The sequence below is a fragment of the Eubalaena glacialis genome, chromosome 2 (assembly GCF_028564815.1).
Source record: "Eubalaena glacialis isolate mEubGla1 chromosome 2, mEubGla1.1.hap2.+ XY, whole genome shotgun sequence".
NCBI lineage: Eukaryota > Metazoa > Chordata > Mammalia > Artiodactyla > Balaenidae > Eubalaena > Eubalaena glacialis.
In genome coordinates this window covers 20,582,154-20,602,566 of record NC_083717.1, presented here as the reverse complement: position 1 = coordinate 20,602,566, position 20,413 = coordinate 20,582,154, and the positions used below count along the sequence as shown (strand labels likewise).

The following is a 20,413-nucleotide window of genomic DNA, read 5'->3' as shown; positions in this document are numbered from 1 at the left end:
TTTTTTAAACAATTAAATTTTCACATTGGTTCTTCAGAAAATATGAAGTGTGATTAACAATTATGCTTGCAGAAATATAAAATTCAACAGTATGGGGGCTTCCCTGGTGGCGCAGTGGTTGAGAATCTGCCTGCCAATGCAGGGGACACGGGTTCGAGCCCTGGTCTGGGAAGATCCCACATGCCGTGGAGCAACTGGGCCCGTGAGCCACAACTACTGAGCCTGCACGTCTGGAGCCTGTGCTCCGCAACGAGAGGCCATGACAGTGAGAGGCCCACGCACCGCAATGAAGAGTGGCCCCCGCTCGCCGCAACTAGAGAAAGCCCTCGCACAGAAACGAAGACCCAACACAGCCAAAAATAAAATAAATAAAATAAATAAATTAATTAAAAAAAAAACAGTATGCCACTAATTTTTAGTATTTTGTTACAGCCATATTCCCAGACATACAAGTTGGTTTTCAAAAACCGCACGTTATAGAAAGAATCAGTATCTTTAAACTTTCACAATGATTTGATTCGAGATTATCTTGAAAAAGCCTACATCTTCTGTGTAGTCAATTCTCAAGCTACTGTGCAAGCACTCGTTATTTATCCATTTAACAAATATTAACTGAGCAAACCCACTTAATCAAGGCCAGGCCGCCCTGAGGAGCAGAGGACACAAGTACTCCTGCACTCTGCAAACAGTTCACTAATAAGCCACCCATAATTAGAAATGTAAAACTAATGAAAATTTTCAAACTGTATAAAGTAAAAATTTTACTGTAGTAGTTTAGATGGTTGAAATGTCTATAGCTGGACCCAATTTTTCTACAACTAAATATTTATGTAGTAGTGTAACATCTGAAATTTATCAACCTTAATACAAATACAATATGGATTTCAAAAAGTCAATTATAAATTGTAAATTAAGTCATTTTCAAAAGTAATATTTAAAAGTATTTTTTATTCCTTGTTTTGAGTTTTCTTATGAACAGTGAAGAAAATGAGTTAGAGAGTTTTTGGTGTTATCTCCTTAAAAGTTATAGAAAATGAAGTAGAAAATCCATGCCTACACTTATTTATCCCTGCTTATTTGGAACAATTTCCAAAGTTTCCCATCTTATCCCATTCTTATCCACAGAAACTTTTGTTTAAATGCTACAATATTCCAAATATCAACATTTTCTATTTTTAGGAATAGCAGTTCCCATTTACAAGCACAAGATAGATCAATAAAAAGATCAATGATTATTCATTAAATCCAATTCTTTTCTTCCCCAAATCTGGCCTATTAGGATCTAAAGTGAGAATTTTTCACTCATTTTCTTGTGATTTAAATACACATTAGACAATATCGTTCTACAAATAGATAAGTAAAATGCCAAGATAGTTTAACCATAATAATCCAGGCTAAAAAGTATTCCTCTAACAACACTGTCACTAAAGAACAGTTTCTTTCTCTCTTCAAACATATATTTCAGACTAACTTTACAGGCAAAAACAAAGTTTCTTTCAGTAAGTTTTATGAAAGAATTTTTTTAATTAAAGCAAAAACCCAAGCATTTAAAAATATTCAAGCCATGAAAGAAATGACTGACATTACTTTAAATGAGCTTGTTAGAACTTTTAATTAGAAGTCATGTCATTTTTGAAGTTAAAAAAGCCATTAAAATTAAATAATTTGAATAAATAATACTCAAAGGCAGGCTAGTCTAAAATGTTCTACAATTATTAGGAAAAATGTTAATTAATAAAAACTTGAGTTTATTCAGAAACAAATTATGTTAAAAGGGATAATAATAGTTCCAAGGGATTTCAAAACCTCTAATGACAACTAAGATGCAAAATTATTTCAGCTTGAAACGAAACTGGAAAATATCTCAAAATACCATGAACCTGGAACTTTATTTCTCTAACAAGTTGACATTCTGGTCATCTGAAGAACATACACCCAGTTTAGGTCATATAATATTCACTAAGGATTTATGAAATACAAGTTGTATAGCAAGGTGGTGACTATTTTATCAGAACAGAAAATGAACTCTTTTTTCCAGTATCAACTTCACTTTCAAACTTTTGCCTGGGACTTTGCATGGGTAAATTAAAAGTGACTGAATTCTATGAGGGGTCCCTTTGTATGCATTCAGTTCCTTTCCATTTCTCCTGGAACCAGTCAAAACTTTGAAGCTTCAGAGATATTCCTCGTCCTCCCAAAACCTCAATTCCACGATTAAACTTTTAACAGTACTAATTTACCTACTTAATTTATACGTGTTTAGGTTATTGTTTAATGAGAATAGTGGGGGGGGGAGGGTTAGATTTTGGTTGACTGGTTTTCTAATCGAATCTTATACTACGCACTCAGAAAGCAGTACAGGATACCAATGAAATGGCATTAGAAGAGTTCTGTTATACACAAAACTTACATAGTCATATGTATTTTTTTCCTTACCATTTATTTAATATACATTTCCTAAACATCTGACTAATCCTATAGCATGTAATAAGACTACAGACTTCAAGCAAAGAAAGAACCCATCACAGGTACCTGAAAATTCAAAATCCCTAGTCATTTAGAGGTTCTAATGAAATTTAAATGAAACAGTTTCTAGTTAATGTACTATATAAGTCAGTTTTTATAAGTTTATGAAGTCCATATGGAAGTTTTTCAGTTTGATTAAATTTTAGACCTGTATGAGGGAACTAAATATACACAGCACCTTTGACCAGAGTACCTTTTCTGTACATCAGTGTAAATCTCACCAAAATTTCTTATGAAAATTCCATGGGAATATATCACTAAGCAAAATCAAGCTGAAGATATGATTCATCACATACCACTTTAATTACAATCTCTTCAGAAACACATCTATTACACAAAGCTGCTTTGAAGCCATTATTCTGAGACTGTCATAAACCAGAGGTCAGCAAACTTTTTCTGCAAAGCGCCAGATAATAATTATTTTAAGCTTTGCAGACCATATGGTCTTTGTTGCGACTACTCAGCTCTGCTGATATAGCACAAAAGTAGCCACAGACAATATGTAAACAAATGAGTGTGACTATGTTCCAATAAAACTTTATTTATGGACACTGAAGTCTGAACGTCATATAGTTTTACTATTTCACAAAATGTTCTTCGATTTTTTTGAACCACGTAAAAAGGTAAAGACCATTCTTAGCTCACCGGCTGTACAAAAACGAGTGGTGGGCCTAATCTGGCCTGCAGGCCATAGTTTGCCAATCCCTGTCATAACTGGAGATAACGGAGTATCACTGTTAAATATATTATAAACAAGTTCATTCTCTCTCCTGGTATCACTGAACAATAGGGAGGAAATAGTACCATAAAGATATGAAAAGTAAGCAATGAAAACAAAACTAATTCCAAGTCTTATTCACTGTAATAAAAAAATAAGAAAGTAGACCTCCTTCACCCAAAATATGAGATATCACTATCTGGGAGGACCCCCTAAGGTACATCAATCTTTGATTTCTGGAGTGTTTTTTATATTACATTTAATATTAATTTAACTTAATATTGTAAAACTGACAGAAAATTTCAAATAGTCCATTCTGGAATCAAGCATTATATCTCATAAATAAGAAAAGCCACAGATGCCTCAAAAAATTCTAGTATTGAGACATTCGGTTTTCTTTTTTTCCATTTTTTTCATTTTTATTGTTATTGCCTGACTTTCTTGCTATTTCTTTAATTTTGTACAGTGTTTATTCTGTTGTTTTGTATTGTTTTTAAAAATGAATTTTTAAAATAACCCATGAAAGTTTAAGAAGTTTAACATACAAATTTTCAAAATCATAAAAAGGCACAGAGAAATTCTCATTCAAAAACCTTTCTGAAGGATTGAGCAGGCAATATACTGTTAATGGTGAACTAACATTTATTGAATACTTACAATGTGCCAGATACTGTTATTAAATGCTTTTACACATATGAGTTCACTGCATTGTTCACATGTACCTCAGAGGTAGAGTGCTACTGTTATCCCATTTTACAGAAGAGAAAACCAAAGCACAGAGATGTGAGGTAACTTGCCCAAAGCTACAGAATGAGTAAATGACATCTAAAACTTGAACCCAAGCAGTCTGGCTCCAAAGTCCATTCTCATAACTACTGGATTATACTGCCTCTCAAATGAAATTAAAATTATCCACTTGGTACCTTATTTTGAATTAGGATGTCTCTCAAATGCATGTATCAAAGGCAAGCCTTCCCACATTGACGTTCTTGTTTTATATTCTCTTTTGGGTCCTTCTTTTGTTTGGATTTGACTTTGTAAGTCCTCAGTAGCTAATGAGTTTACTAGACACCTTAAAAATAAGTACTAGGACTTCCCTGGTGGCACAGTGGTTAAGAATCTGCCTGCCAATGCAAGGGACACAGGTTCGAGCCCTGGTCTGGGAAGATCCCACATGCCACAGAGCAACTAAGCCCATGTGCCACAACTACTGAGCCTGAGCTCTAGAGCCCACAAGCTACAACTACTGAGCCACGGGCCACAACTACTGAAGCCTGCGCACCTAGAGCTCGTGCTCTGCAACAAGAGAAGCCACCACAATGAGAAGCCCACGCACCACAACCAAGAGTAGCCCCCGCTCACCGCAACTAAAGAAAGCCCGCGCACAGCAACGAAGACCCAACACAGCCAAAAAAAACAAAAAAAAAACAAAAAAGAGTAGCCCCCGCTCGCCACAACTAGAGAAAGCCCACGCACAGCAACAAAGACCCAACGCAGACAAAAATAAATAATTAATTTTAAAAATATATAACATTAAAAATAATAATAATAAAAAAATAAGTACTAAATGCAGATGAAAATGAGTACTATGGAAGATGTGAAAAATACAGAATGAAAAGGTAGGAAAGAACCTGGTTCTATCATTTGCTATCCAAGTCACTTTGGGCAAGCTCTTTAATCCCTAAATCGGATCTATCGCGTTCAAAATACAGGTATTTCTTTCAAGGGTACTGTGAGGATCAATTGGAATCATACATCTGATGCACTATATCAATGTAAAACAGTATTTTCGTGGGAAAAAAAAAAAATGCCAGAGCTCACTGTAGAAAATGCAAGAACTTCAATGCCAAGTATTATTTTGATCTTCTATTAGCCAAGTTAAAAAAGAAAATAATCTTGAAAAGACCACAGAAAATCCATTTTAGCTTTGTTCTTATGCAGTCATGCAAAACAACATAGAACACATGGCCAAATCTTGAAAAAATAACCATGAAGCAGACCCATGAAAAACTACTAGGTTTCACTTTTCATCTCCTTTAGCGCTCTGTCAAATTCTCATGAGAACTTAAATTTTCTTGTGGTTTCATTTTAGAATTTGGTTACAGATGTTGTACAGTCTTATATGAAAAGAGACTAGAGCAATAGTTAAGCATAACTGTACCCAAAGATTTATTAACCAACTATGTCAAAGTCATTGACTCAGAATTAGAAAATATCTGGAAGGAGGTAACAATTTTGAAGCACTTATAAAATTGTTAAAGCCTCTGTAAGTCTAAAGCACAGTGATATAACATTTTAATAGTGCTTAAATATTACTACACAATTTATTAAACAATCTCCCTGTAAAGGCAAGGTACAACTTATCTGGAAAGAATGTGAAGGTAAAAGCAACACTATTTAATTTCAGGTTGATGTGTTTTCAGGTTTCAACACTGTTAAAGTAATGCCTCATGAATTTACAATAATAAAAGAAACCTCTGGTGGGGGAGGGGAGGGCGGTGATGAATTGGGAGATTGGGATTGACATATATACATTAATATGTATAAAATGGATAACTAATAAGAACCTGCTGTATAAAAAAATAAAATAAAATTCAAAAATTCAAAAAAAAAAAAGGAACCTCCCTGGTTTTATTAACAAGGGAAAAGCCTACATTCTACCTCCATTTTTCTTCCTTACTAAACTTTAAATCATTTACTGCTGTTGGACTGAGCATGCAATCATGAAGGTCATAATTCACCAGTACTGAAAAGAGAAACATACCCCCACTCCCACCAATTAAGGAGAAAAAAAAAAAAAATTAAGACACTTCAGAATTATTCAAGCAAGAATTCTGACTTAATATCTGAATTCATGATTTCACTATACTGCTAGAAATGAACTGTTACATAATTAACATCAAGTTACATCTAATAAAATTAAATCATTTATTCACCCAATTTTTATTAAATGCAAAAAAAAAACTAGGTTATGTTACCTTAATGAGAATAATATCTCAAAGTACAAAGCATTTCAAGTATAAAGAGCACTGAACATAAAAAACAAAACTTAGCAAGAAGTAAAGCTATTAATTCTAAATTGGCAAATATTACTAAATGATCTTTTAAATGTGTAAATATTAATTTTCATTCCCCAGATCAAACACTTAACCAAATGCATTTTAAAAATAAGATTTTGTACTTAAAGTATGAAAAGCTTATAAATTCAAATTTATTAGAATTCACCCAACGCTAGGGTCAATTGTATTGCTGGCTGACAACTGTAAATCCCTCATGGGGCTAGAAACAGAAGTAGCTATCTAAAATCTATCAGCCGAGATAACAGCTGAGATTCGATAGGTCTTATTCAGTCACCGTCTTCATTCATTCATTACAGTGTTTTTAAGAAAACACCAGAGATTTTATTACTCTATTTTTTTAAATTGGTTAAATAAATTTTTAAGTAAAGACTTTAATGAGTACAGACTAACACTTCACAACCCCTAAGCACAGTGCCATCTCCCAAGTTAATTAAAATGACCAAGAGCATTTATAATCCATAGACTGAAAATACAATCACTTTTTAAAAACCATCATTACTGAGATATTGAATAAAGGCTTAAAGTATTTCAACTATGTACGAGCATTAAATACTCACTAGCTTGGCACTTAGATTTCTAGCATTATCATGCGTAAGAGAAACCTTACTGGGAAAAACGATTGCCTATGATTTATTCCTATGATACAGAAAAACTTCAAAACACCTACTGGATAATGATTGGGAGGGAGAAACTTTTGGAAACTGGTCATTTTAACTGTAACGTACCCTCTTAGAAGTAAGGAGACTAACATTAGGCCAAGTAGGGACTCTGCACTAACCAATTCCTCATGTCTTCTTTGCTCAGTCAGGCATTTAAATCCTCACTACAGAGGCTGCTCAAGCTGAAGCTATCCTAAGGCATGAGTGACTTATTAAGCTATATGCCAATTATTTTCTACATTGTGATTAAGATTCTCACATTCCCCCAAATTATTACATCTAATTGGACAGTCCCTGTGATAAAATAACTGCTACCATGCTAAGGTCAATTTACACTTAGTAAATAACCTCCTCTAATAACCAACCATAGTTAATAGTTCTGTATTAAAATGAGTAAGTTTCTAGGAAAAGGCCACAAAGCTGTGCTCTCAACACGAGATCCTGTTCAAAATTTTCTTGCGTGATTTTAATAACAACAAAAAAAAGGTCTGCTTATCTAATCTAAATGTGACCAATGCATAAGTACACTTAATAATATACACATCATTGGGACTTCCCTGGCAATCCAGTGGTTAGAACACAGTGCTTTCACTGACATGGCCTGGGTTCGATTCCTTGTCGGGGAACTAAGATCCCACAAGCCGCGCAGTGCAGCAAACACACACACACACACATCGATTATCATTAGGCTAACATAATATGCCAGAAGTATCTAAATAAAGTTTCGAAGAGGTAAGTCTGTATTAGGTATAAAAAAATTATTTCACTAGTTCAAGGTGAAGAACTGGCTGGGCAGCAGTTCCTCTGAGAAATTAGTCTTTAGGTGTAACAAAGAGTCAAGACTGACAAGGCAGCTATAAAAACTAATGAAATTGTAGGTCATAAGCAGATAAGAAGGCATCCAAAACAGACGTCCTAAGAACAGTGAAGTGTCTGGAAATCATGTAGCATACTGAGGGAACCAGAGGTATTTAACCTGGAGAAGATGAAAGGGAAACATCTTGGCAGTCTGCAAATATTTGAGATATCCTGGTGTAAAAGAAGAGACATGTCACATGCCAGTGTTTCTCAAACTATCTGCCATAAAGGAATAATTTTCTTTCCAATCACAGCACAGCTATAAAATACAGTGACAATATCATGGCAATGGAGAATTGCTATCAAAACATCTAAATGCTTAGTCTCAGTTTCTCAGCTTAATTCATTGTGAACAGGTAAATAGTTCATGGACCCCCACTTTGAGTAGCTTTATTCCGTCTGTATCAGAAAAAAGAAGTAAATCAAAGGGAACCATTATATGGGGCGTTAAACATCAGCTTGAATTCCTAGCAAATAGGTGTGTCCAACAGTGGAATGGCTCAGAGCACTAAGCTCGAGAAGTTTTCAGAAGGATAATTTGTCAGATAATCTATAAAATGGATTCCATTTTGCATTGGAAGGATGACCGGATTAAATCATTACAGACTCTCTACCCCATAAGCTTCTGTGAGGCTAATCAAAAACACACACACAAAACCCTTAAAGTAGCCAATAAAAAGTAATCAAAACATACTTTCAAAATCAGCTGTGATGTATTAGGTAGGACACATGGGAAATGGAAAAAGAGTAGAAAACTTGGGGAAAAAGAGAAAAAAAAAAAAAACAAAACCTTGGGGCTCCCCTGGTGGCGCAGTGGTTAAAATCCGCCTGCCAATGCAGGGGACAAAGGTTCGATCCCGGGTCCAAGAAGATCCCATATGCCACAGCGCAACTAAGCCCATGCTCCACAACTACTGAACCTGCACTCTAGAGCCCGCATGCCACAACTACTGAGCCCATGTGTGCCACAACTACTGAGCCCATGTGTGCCACAACTACTGAAGCCCACGCTCCTAGAGCCTGTGCTCCACAACAAGAGAAGCCACCGCAATGAGAAGCCCGCGTACTGCAACGAAGAGTAGCCCCCACTCGCTGCAACTAGAAAAAGCCCGCGAGCAGCAACAAATACCCAACACAGCCAAAAATAAAATAAATAAATTTTTAAAAAGAAATGTTAAATATGTGAGAATTATTAATAGAGGACCCTACTTTCCTTTTTAACCCATTACTGGCTATAGAAGTATATTCTGAAGTAGCCTCTTCAAAGTTTAAAACAGTCCTTGCTAGGGCTTCCCTGCTGGCACACTGGTTGAGAATCCGCCTGCCAATGCAGCGGACACGGGTTCAAGTCCTGGTCCGGGAAGATCCCACATGTCGTGGAGCAACTAAGCCTGTGAGCCACAACTACACAGCCTGTGCTCTAGAGCCCGCGAGCCACGACTACTGAGCCCGTGAGCCACAAATACTGAGCCTGCGTGCTGCAACTACTGAGGCCCGTGTGCCTGGAGCCCGTGCTCCGCAACAAGAGAAGCCTCCACAATGAGAAGCCCATGCACCGCAACAAAGAGTGGCCCCCGCTCGCTGCAATTAGAGAAAGCCCGTGCGCAGCAACGAAGACCCAACACAACCATAAATTAATTAATTAATTAATTTTTAAAAAAAACAGTCCTTGCTATTCAAAAGCAAAAAATGAGGATGCTTTTTTTTTAAGAACATTAAGGAGCACCACTGCCATCTTAAATTCTCACCTCTTAGTGATCTTCAGCCACCAAGGATTTATCCATATAGTCTCTGCACCTATCTTACCCCTGACCTAACTGAACTACTGGCATACACTATAGCAGTCTTTTCTGGTTGAGTCAATCACCTTCTAGTGGTAACTACTTAAACCACTCAGTCCTCCCCAACTACAGGCTTATAGGAATAAGTGTTCTGACCCCTACATGCACTTTAAATAGCTGCAGAGTATCCAACCAAAGGCTACTGCTGTTGCCTCCTTTCTGTACCCCTTCAGCCCTCCTCCAAATCCAACCCTCCATAAAGTTGACCTAATACCCACCAACTGCATCAACTTTTGGCTTGTTGATGCCTTCTAGGTGCAGATGCTACACAGTAGTCTACAGTATCTTGTAACCGTCAAAGGTGGCCTAAATCAGGGACACACATTCCTTTAGAATTTTGAATGGATGTCCCCAGGAGAAAGACTCCCATAAATGCAGAGTTGCACTTGAAGAATTTTTTCACAGCTACTTTGGTACATTATTTTCCAAATTTCTTATCTAAAATATCACTGATAATGAATGACTTGTTCTCTTAAAAAGCGAGTATCAACAGTGACATCAATAAACTAAAATACAAAACAATGAAAGCAAACCTGTTATAGAGAGGGAACAGCGAAACACACAGAAAAATAGCAGATAAGTTAAAGTGACAGAAAAAGAAAACTTATCCCTCAACATTAAGAAAACTTATCCCTCAACATTAAGGAGTTTTTTAAATGACAGGAAGAAAACAGATCCACAAAGTAAAAATCACCACATACTTGCCGGATTTCTTTTAAAATCAGAAACAAAATCTATCGAAGACTCACATTTAAACATGAGTACTTAGATTGTTACACTGTGAAATTTTCCTGGAATCTTAAGAAATCACCTGCAATGAGCCCTTTTCCAAAAGTTCTTTCAGTGGCATGAAGACTTTAAAATTTTTTAAGTATGAGCTCCAAAATAAATTCTCATTTCTGAGAAACATTTGAAAATCACCTGTTTTGTCTCTCAGTATTCTGTAGCTCCCTGTGGTCCCTTTTCAGGTGTTTGGTCAAAGACGTAAAGTATTCTTTTAAAAGATTCTGGAAAGGTTGCTGTTTCTCTGGACTAATTATCTCACTAGGAGGAAAACTCAAATTAAACTTCTCTGCAGCACTCTTTACTTTCCTTGGTACAAGTCCAGCAATATCATCTCCACAATGTCGACAAAAACTAATCACCACAGAAACATGGGTATGGGATTCCCGATCAGCATTAATAATATTTTTTAGCTGTTCATAGATTACGGAAAGACCTTCCTTGTCAGTGAAAATCCCAACTATTGTCAATTCTGCAATGAAACGCAAATCAGTTCTTAACTTGGTAATGTTAGGTGTTTTCTCTTCTTTCCTTGCTTCAAAATGTTTTTTCCAAACCTGAAGAAGTGATGGGGCAAAGTCGGCGTAACGCTGGTGAAAGAGAGAGCATAAGTGCACAGCACAATTCACATCAGATATTTTTAGCTTTGCTTCCACAATAGAAGCTACAGCCTCTGCAATGTACTTGCTTAAATTTAGGCCATTAAAATCATGGGACAAGGAGTCTCTCTGTTGTTCCGTAATAGTTTTTAGTTTCTTGACAAAAGCGGTATTTTTCTTCAAACTTGAGTCTAGTCGGCTAAAGAAATTTTCCTCTGGTCGGTTGTCTGGAGCATTTTGGTTTTTGCTACGAAGTTCCTTCCTTAACTGATGTCGTTCCCAAGCCTCCTGATGAAGCTGAAGGGATTCCTCCTTCTCTCTATATAAAAAACAAACAAACACGTAAGTACAATACCCTGTATATTTTGAAGCATCACTGATGAATCCTGTAAGAGTGAAAGCCAATGAAAAGGTGATCAGAAAAGCAACAGAATCCAAGAGGAACAAAAGATGCAAGAGGCCCTTTCACTACTTTAAAGACATCTGATTAATGACTTAAGATAATGAGAACCCATTCTACTGATAACACCAAAAGTGGCAGATCGGAGGATTCTGAATAACTAGATTAAAAATCATTCTGCCAACTAGCAAGCTAAATGGATAAAACACTTTTATTTGTCAACTGTAACTCAATAAAGCTGAAAAAAATAAATAAATGGATAAAACACATGATGCTTAATATGAAAAAACATAAAGTAATACGTTTGAGAAAGATATAAAACCTAAAACAAATAAAAGCATTGGGAAAACTGAAAAACAAAAAATGTCCACAAAGAATATTTTAATTAAAGAATAAACATTATAAAAGAATGCATTAAAATGTTTTGAGATGTTAACTACCATTTCTCCATACTTCAGCATTAAACAAACCTTTATTAATAAAAGTACTTGCTAGGTTTAGGTCTTAAAATTCAAGTGTAATTAAGAAAGCTTGTATAGGAACCAGAAGAACTATAGGATAAAAGCACTTTAATAAAAGGTTGACAGACTCAGTGTATCCTGAAAAGAATAATTAAAAACAAATCTACCTATGTTTCCACTAAAAAGATGGGACATGTTTAAACTGTAGAAGTAGTAAAATAACTTGGGCAGGAGTGGGAGAGTGGAGACAATCTGACTTTGAGGTTTCTGAGATACCAAAATATGTAACTTTAAAATATGAATTTCTAATAAAATAGATTTTCATCTTTCTGAGATAACCATCCCTGAGCTACCCTATAATTCTATGATTTTTCCACTAACAGCCACAATATGTTAACAGAGAGTTGCATCTACCACTGGGAACAGGGACATGTGAGTATCTCTTGGAAGCCTCCAGCCACAGAGAAACACAAGATTAGCAGTGAGAGTACACGTTAAAAAAGCATAACTCATTACGTATATGCACTCAAGAACTCCATTATCATCTTTATTAGAAACACTTTGATATATAATGAATATACACACACACACACACACACACACACTTAAGGTATTTATTTATTTATATTTATACATTTACAGGTGAAATAATGTGATGCTTTAAAATACTCCAAAGGAAAAAAATGCAAATTGTTGATGCTGGGTAGATGGGGAGGGGTGGTAGATCATTTCATTCTACTTTTTGCATCCTTGAATTTTTCCCAGTAAGAAGTTGGGGTTTTGGTTGCTGTTGTTTTTTTAAGCTCTTTGTATAGGAGGGGTGAGAGAACAAAACTTACAGTGAAATTAAATATCCTTGTGAATTGTTTTTTTAAAACTAAAATAGAAAATAAGCAAGAAACTCTCAAGAATCACGGTTCTGAATATTCCAAAACAGGTCACTACTACTGCTTTTCAGACCCAAGGCTCCAGTTCCTCATTAAAAATAGAGGTACAAAAGAACTTTGGTAAGAAAGTAGGTAGCTGAGCTGTTCTAGAGATTCATGAAAATTCATGTTTGCAAACAGCTTTTTAAATTATATATATGAAGGGAAGAGCTCCTGCACTATTCAACAACTGTCATTTCTGCTACATCCTGGTAGTCTTCCCATGAGGACTACCTCATTTTTCACCAGTTCATTATATCACTTGCACAGATTTACATGGTTAAAAATAGATTTAGATAAAGGGAAGAATGGGAGGCATTATGGAATTGTACTTAAGGACAAAGGTTTTAAAGTCAGCCCAGCATAGGTTCAAATCCCAGCTGCTCTACTGCTTACTGTTACCTTAGGCAAGTCATTTAACCTCTCGAAGCTTCATTTTATTAATCCGTAAAACGAGGATCACAAAGCTTACTTCATTAGACTGCCTTGAAGACATGTACTGATACAATCGTAGTGCCTGGCATATAATAAGAACTCAACAAATAGCAGCCATTTAGAACTAAAGATTTTCGGGAATTCCCTGGCATCCCAGTGGTTAGGGCTTGGCACTTTCACTGCCAGGGGCCGGGCTGGATCCTTGGTCAGGGAACTAAGATCCTGCAAGCCCCATGACGCGGCCAAAAAGAAAAAAACAAACTAAAGATTTTCAACTTAGAAAGATGGCATAAGGTACCATGAAAAAAAGCTTTTTTAAAAAACAAAAACAGCCCAGATTGCCCCACACCTCAAAAAATACTCGTTAAAGATTACTATTATTTAACTTAAAGAATGAAAGCACTGTAAGCATGCCGCTCAGTAAAACTAACAGAACAAGTAAATTAAGATACTCCCAACTCTCAAGAAACTGCACCCTGGACGTTTTATTTCAAATAATCACTGTTTTTCCAAAACATTCCAATCTTCCCATTCCTGCATATCAATAGTTAGAATAAACGTTCTTACTTCAACTGGGCAGCCTCTTCTTCCTGCTGACGTTTCGCCTGCTCTTCTTGCTTCTTTCTCTCTTCTTCATGCTTCTTTTTTTCTTCTTCCTCTTTTTTCTTTAATTCCTCCTCTGCCTTCACCTTTTCTTCTTCTTTTTTCTTGCGTTCCTTGTCTTCTTTTTTTCTCTTATCTTCTTCCAGTTTCTTCTTCTTATCTTCAGGGACCTTAATAACCTCCTTCTTGGCGGTAAGCTTGATCTCCTCTTTTGGTTTCTCCCTGCTGCTCACTGGCCGCCTTTCACTGCAGTCTTTTTCCTTGCTGTTTAGTAAAGATTCTTTTTCTTCCATACTTGCTGGCTTTTTACGCTCAGCTGGCATTATGTTACCCAGGACAATCTGTAAGAGTAAAAGAATGTCAGCATTGTAGACGCAGTGACGTTTTTTAGTGACGTGACACTATTTTGTTAAGCAGAACATATTAATGCAACTTGGCAATTGTGAGAGATTAAATAAAATGCATGCAAAACGAATACTATTTCAGTGATAAAATTCCATATTCTATCATTATTAGTCATGCCTATGTCTAAGTATTTTTTTTCTTTTTACTTTTTATTAAGGAAATAATCAAACACAAACAGAAGTGGAGAGCACAACATAAGGAACTCCATGTAACCATTCCCTAGATTCAACCACTGTCAACTTCAAAACAACATATTTAATCATAAATACTTCGGTATGTATCTGAGAACATTCTGAATCAGTTCTACCCCCCACACTTCACAACCATTAAGAAATGCCGGTGACACTACTTCATACAATATTCAATACAAGTATCTAAGTGGGAGCATAAACGAGCTCTTGACTCCTATGAAGACTCATAAATTTCACCTCATTGCTCTAACCTTATCAAACTTTCAAATACAAAAACTGTTAACTATCCCAAACTGGACTAGACCTTTCATCTCTTTATTAGTATTAGTCAAAATTAGTTTATAAATAAACATAATAATGATTATAAAAAACTGTATATTCTCTTCTATATCGGCCAATACAAGGGCCACCAGCCCAGGGTTTCTCAGCCTCAGGACATCTTCAGCAAGACAATTCTCTGGATGGGAGGAGGGGGACGCTATCCTGTGCACTGCACAAAGTTTAAACGCAGCATCCCTGCCTTCTATCCAGCAGATGCCAGTAGTATCTCCCCAGTTTTAAAAACCAAAAATTACTCTGGACATCACCAAACGTCCCCTGGGGGGAAAATCACCACCAGTTGAAAACCACTGCACTAGCCACATGTGGCTACTCACATTGTAAATTAATTAAAATTAAACAGAATTTGAAATTCAGTTCTCCAGTCACTATCCATATTTCAAGTGCTCAACTCCACATGTGGCTAGTGGGTACGGACAGTGCAGATATAGAACATTTTCATCATCACAGAAAATTCTTTTGGATAGCACTGGTCTATAGTACAGGCTCCATACAGTTAACTGGAAATAAACTCTGCAACAAAAAATGTATTCCCCAGCAAAATTCATGATTTTCTTTTCTAAAAATACATCTCTACTTAGAACTTAATGTCCTCATATAATTTCTTTTATGGACAGTACTTCATGTTTTAATTCCTAAATCATCTGAAAGTTGTACCCAAGAAAATCAAAATACTTTCCATTTAAGAAGTATAGAATTACTTAACTATCTAGTTGTTTTTTTTTTTTTACAAGCTAAAAACAAACACAGTACTCTTTAAGTATTTTCAAATATAGGTTTTAAATTACGTCAATAAAAACTAGGTTAGCAAAGAAAACATTTGCAATAATATTTTATAAACACAAAGCATTTATTTTAGCCCTCTAATAAAATATTACCACAGAAAGACAAACTAAGCCAACAGAAGCACTTTCAGTAATTTTTGGAGGCACATGTCATAGTCTGTACCTTCTCTCAGCCACCTCTTCCTTTCCCTTTTTCTGTTTTTACTCTTACTCTCCTCCACTTCCATGTTCTATGCATTTTTTTGGACAATGACACCCAAAGGCTTTAGTTAACACCACTGGTGGAACTTGAACAAAAAAAGGCTGTTAATCCTGTTTAAACAATCATTAAAATATATAAGAGCATAACTACGTATTTATGTGGTAAGATACTGTTAATCTTTATATTATCTGGGAAGTGTAGTTATCAATTTCTCATGCAGCTTCAATTAAATAACCACCTTTGCCCCAAAGCAAGCAAACTATCAAGAGAGAATACTAAAGGCTACTACTCACTGGTACCAGAGTAAACATCTTACATACATTATCTCATTTGATACTAAAATCTTTATGAGGTGGGTATTACTTTCCCTATTTTATAAATGAGTAAATGGAGACCTGACCAAGTAACTTGACCAAGGCCTCCACAGCTAGTGACAGACTGGAATCTGAACTCATATTCTTAAAGTTATGAAGAACCTTTAGAATATGAAACTGTCAGCTGGAAAACTTGACAACAGATACTGACTACAACAAATCAGAATTACATATCTCAAAGAAGAAAGAGTCCCTGATAATGGCTATGCAGTTTTCACATGATGTTTTAACTTCTGGCATACTCTATGCTAAAATATATGGGGACAGATAATTCCTAGGTAACAAGATAATCTTACTTAGGAATATTTGTAATTCTATGCAAAAAATAATAATAATGTTTATACAGAATTTGTATTTTCTGTTGTGAAGCAGCAACAAGCAACATTTCAGCTGATACAAGGAAGTGTAGTTCTCAGGATATAAAAAAGAATGGCATCAAATTTTATAATTAATATCTCATCTATGAAGATGAAATTAGATATTAAGTTCTGTTAAAACATTAAGAAATTCACTTGGAATCTGACAAATTCATAAAGGATCATCATTTATTAGCACAAGAGTCTCCCAAACTTTTGTGACTCTCCACAGTACTTATTCAATAGATTTTTAAGTGCCTTCTATATCAAACTGTAGTAGTCATTCATGAATAAAATTCTGCTCTAAAGCATGGCAAAACAGATTCTCAGTAAGACCCTTAAGTCTTGGGAGTGGTATCTCCTTTGAATCATTTCATCCTTGTATTACAAACATATACCCAAAGTACACTTGGAACTAAATTTCAGTGAACAAAAAATACGATGGAAATCTAAAGATTCATGTAAAGGGATCAATGCAATATGTGAAAGTAATATGAGCTTTAAAGTCAGTCAGACTTTTAAGTTTGCATCCCAACTCTGCAAACTGCTAGCTATGGAAACTGGGCAATGTAACTTCTCTGAGTCTATTCATCAATAAAATGGAACTGTTGCTACCTCTCTGGAATTACAGACTTCTTAAATTTCTAAACCAGTAGCAGCATGAGGGAGGCATTCAACAAATGTTTATTCTCTTCCACAGAGAACACTGAAAAGTTCATCCTAAAATGAGAGATTTTTCGAGTTAGGAGTACTAGACTTTACCTACTCCAATTCTCAATCTTTACGTTGAGTGACCTGCCCTGGATTACACAACTAGTTTAGTGGCTGGGTTCAAACTCTGTGTCCAGGGCTTTTTTCCACTATACACCCTGACTCTAAGATTTGGAAAGACAAATAAAAGATACGAACAACATGATTCAGATCAGTATGCATTTGTACCACATCAAGTTTCAAAAATTGAACTGTGTTAAATTGTATTTAATGAAACGCTCGAATTTCTTTAAATTATTTTAATAAACTCATGCTTTAATAAACATCTATTTTACCTAAAATGTTTCACAAGTTTTTCAAATAAAAACTAAAACTTTTAAATAGATTCTATCTCAAAATAAGGTAAAAATTAGTGACCTTTTAATTAGATATGATTAGCTCTTACAATGACTATAATTACATTCACACAGTCCTTAAAAGGAAGCCATGCTTTAAAACCACCTTCCTAGCTCCCAAAATAGTGTCTTGGCCCTTGGGCTGTATATTTTGTTTGGTTTTCTAAATATACTCTGAACTTCCAGAAAAAAGTAAAAACTACTTTACTGGCAAAACAGGTACTAGCAATGGCATGTACGGGGAGAGTGCAGAGGAAGGGGTGTTTCCCTTTCAGAGATATTCCTTTGCAAACTACCATATGGACGATGTATGAAATCACAAAGAGACTGCTCTGAAAATGCTCCAGAGTAAAAGAGTGCTGTTTTTTCTTTTCATTCTGGGTTATTCATTCAAAATGTTCTAAAGGCAGAACCGCACAGGGGCATTACCTCCCAGTCTTCGACTTTAAAGAACGTCCTCAGTATAAAGGACTCTTTCAAAGCTTTTACAAATTTCACCAGAGTTCAAAAACGATTTTCTCGAGGAGTTGTACAGTTCTCATCAACACGCATCAACTCTGCTAAAAAGGAGCAAAGTGAGTGATAGTTTTCCTCAGGTCTGAGGCATCACTGCGTACAAGTCCCAAGGGAGCAAGAGAACTGACGGTTCGGTCCAGAGTGTCCCCTCAAGCCTGAAAGCTGGCTCTGCTTGGCCAACCTGGAGACCAAATACCCGCGATCGTCCGGTTACTTCAACAGGGCCAACAAGAGAAGACCAGGAGGCCCGGCATGAAGGCAAAGTGAGGAATCACCAGCCCACGGGACTAAACAACAAAGTACACCCACTAATGCCTGCCCCAATACACCCAAACCCCTTCCCCTACACCCTCGTCTCCCACAACCCCCTGCTCTTGCTCCACACGCCTCTACCTGACACGCTTCCCCGCCACAGCTCCCCTTCCCACGCGGGTCCACGGTCACCTTCGCGCACCATCCCTGCCCCAACCCGAACTTCGCACCCCACACTCCCTCACCGACGGAGCCCGACACGCTCCGGCCGGTCTCCCCGCTCCACATCCTCCCACACACGCACCCTCCCCACTTCCTCGCCCTCGCTTCCCTCCCGGCTCCCCGAGAGCTTTCCCCAACCTCCCCTCGCTCTCCTCCACACCCCCAAACCGCTGCAGCCCGTCACGGCGGGCTCCCCGCCTCCGGCCCCGAGGCCCGGCCCGGGCATGTGGGGCAGGCACCCCCTCGACCGCCCCTCCTGCCTGCCCCAGGCCAGGAGCTCCCGCGTTGATGGGAGCCTCCGGAGGAAAGGGGTGTGAGGAGGACGACGCCGGACCCGCGGTCCGGCTCCTGCTCGCCACCCCCGGAGCGCTGGGGTGCGGAGGCGCCTCTTGGGTCCCCCAGGGAGTAGGAGTCCAGGCCGGTACCCCCCAGCCCCGCTTCCTCCCGGTCGTTGGAGCGGAGGGGAAGGAGGTTCCCCGGGACTCACCTCGAGCCTGTTGTCAACATTAGCCCCGGGTTTCCCAGCACCAACTCCAGCGCTCTGGCTCTCCCCTCCCCTCCCCCCACCTAGCTCGCAGCCGAGGGCCCGCCTTCCCTCAGCTCCCCCTCCTCCCTCCGCCCGCCGGCCCTCCCGCCCGCCACTCACCAGCGCGGCCGGGCTGCGAGTGGGGGCGGGGCGGAGGGAGGTGGAAAGGAAGCAGCTATCCGTGCGATTGCCAGATCGAAAACAGCCCGGGGCTTCCTTCCGCCGGGATCCCCACGCGCTTAGCTTAGCTCCGGGGTGGAGAATCGCGAGTAAATACTCAGATAGGTGCCACACACATAGCGACTGCTTCAAATTGCCCGCTCAATGACAGGAGCGAATTTTTCAGACAGGCAGTCCTCAGGGCAGCCACAACCAGCACCTCTAGCCAGGACCTTAAGGGAGGGGAGGACTGTTCCGAGGACCGGAGGCAGGAAGTGGATTGGTCGCCAGGAAAGGGAAAGCGCCTGAATTGGAGGTGCGCAAGCGCAGGCACTGAGGTGGGGGGGAAGGGGAGGAAAGCGAGAATGGGGCGGGGCGGAGCTAACAGGAGGTGAGGAAGGGTGGTGGCACAGTAGGCGAGTTACGGAGCGCCATTAGGGACGAATGTAGCCACGTGATTCTCATGGGAGTTTCCTGGAGCTAACGTAAGGAAGAGGTCTAAGAAGGGAAAGTTTGATTGGACTAATTTCTGGGGTGAGGTTAAAGATTTAGGAAGTTGAAAAGTGGAGAGGCTAAAGAATATGGCTGGTGAGGAAGGTACAAAGTGGTAAGGAACGGGTCTAGATTTAAGAAAGTCCCGTGGGGGAATTTCCAGAAGCAGTTTTAGGTGTTCGACCTAAAAGTACCCCAGGGTGAAGAAGAATCAGGGCTTTATTCATACAGATCTTAGAAAGTACCCTGTTCTAGCAAGCAACTTTTTAAAATTACAGTGGAATGACCTCCTGGAATTATTGAATGAAATAACCAGGTTAAAAAATTGGCCAGTCTTGCCATTTCTTCTGAAATGTGAGACCAAGTCAACTTTAAAAAATGGCTCAGCTTATCTAAACAACTTATTTTTTTTTAAATTGATGAACTCGTGCATCTGGCCTCCGATTTTTATCAAAACGGTGCTAGGGTTTGCCAACAGAATCTGACTGGGTGTTAAGTACAGGCCGGCTTTGACTGGTCAGGAGCCAAAGGAACAAAAGTGCAGAACTGGTCTTGATTCTTGCTTGATGTGCGGCGCCCTGCCCACAAAATAAGCTACT

General features: G+C 38.1%; 1 protein-coding gene across 2 annotated transcripts in view; it reads right to left on the bottom strand.

Annotated features, from left to right (window-relative positions):
• Positions 1-19,184, bottom strand: part of UPF2 (UPF2 regulator of nonsense mediated mRNA decay) — a 92,736-nt gene extending 73,552 nt beyond the window's left edge. For both annotated transcript variants that reach the window (XM_061179425.1, XM_061179433.1), the window contains exons 1-3: positions 19,125-19,184; positions 13,854-14,230; positions 10,604-11,383 (exon numbers count right to left, since the gene is read on the bottom strand). In XM_061179425.1, the coding sequence (XP_061035408.1) occupies positions 10,604-11,383; positions 13,854-14,212 (1,139 nt within the window). In that variant the 5' untranslated portion in view covers positions 14,213-14,230; positions 19,125-19,184. The remainder of the gene's footprint in view (positions 1-10,603; positions 11,384-13,853; positions 14,231-19,124) is intronic.
• Between the last annotated feature and the right edge of the window lie 1,229 nt (positions 19,185-20,413).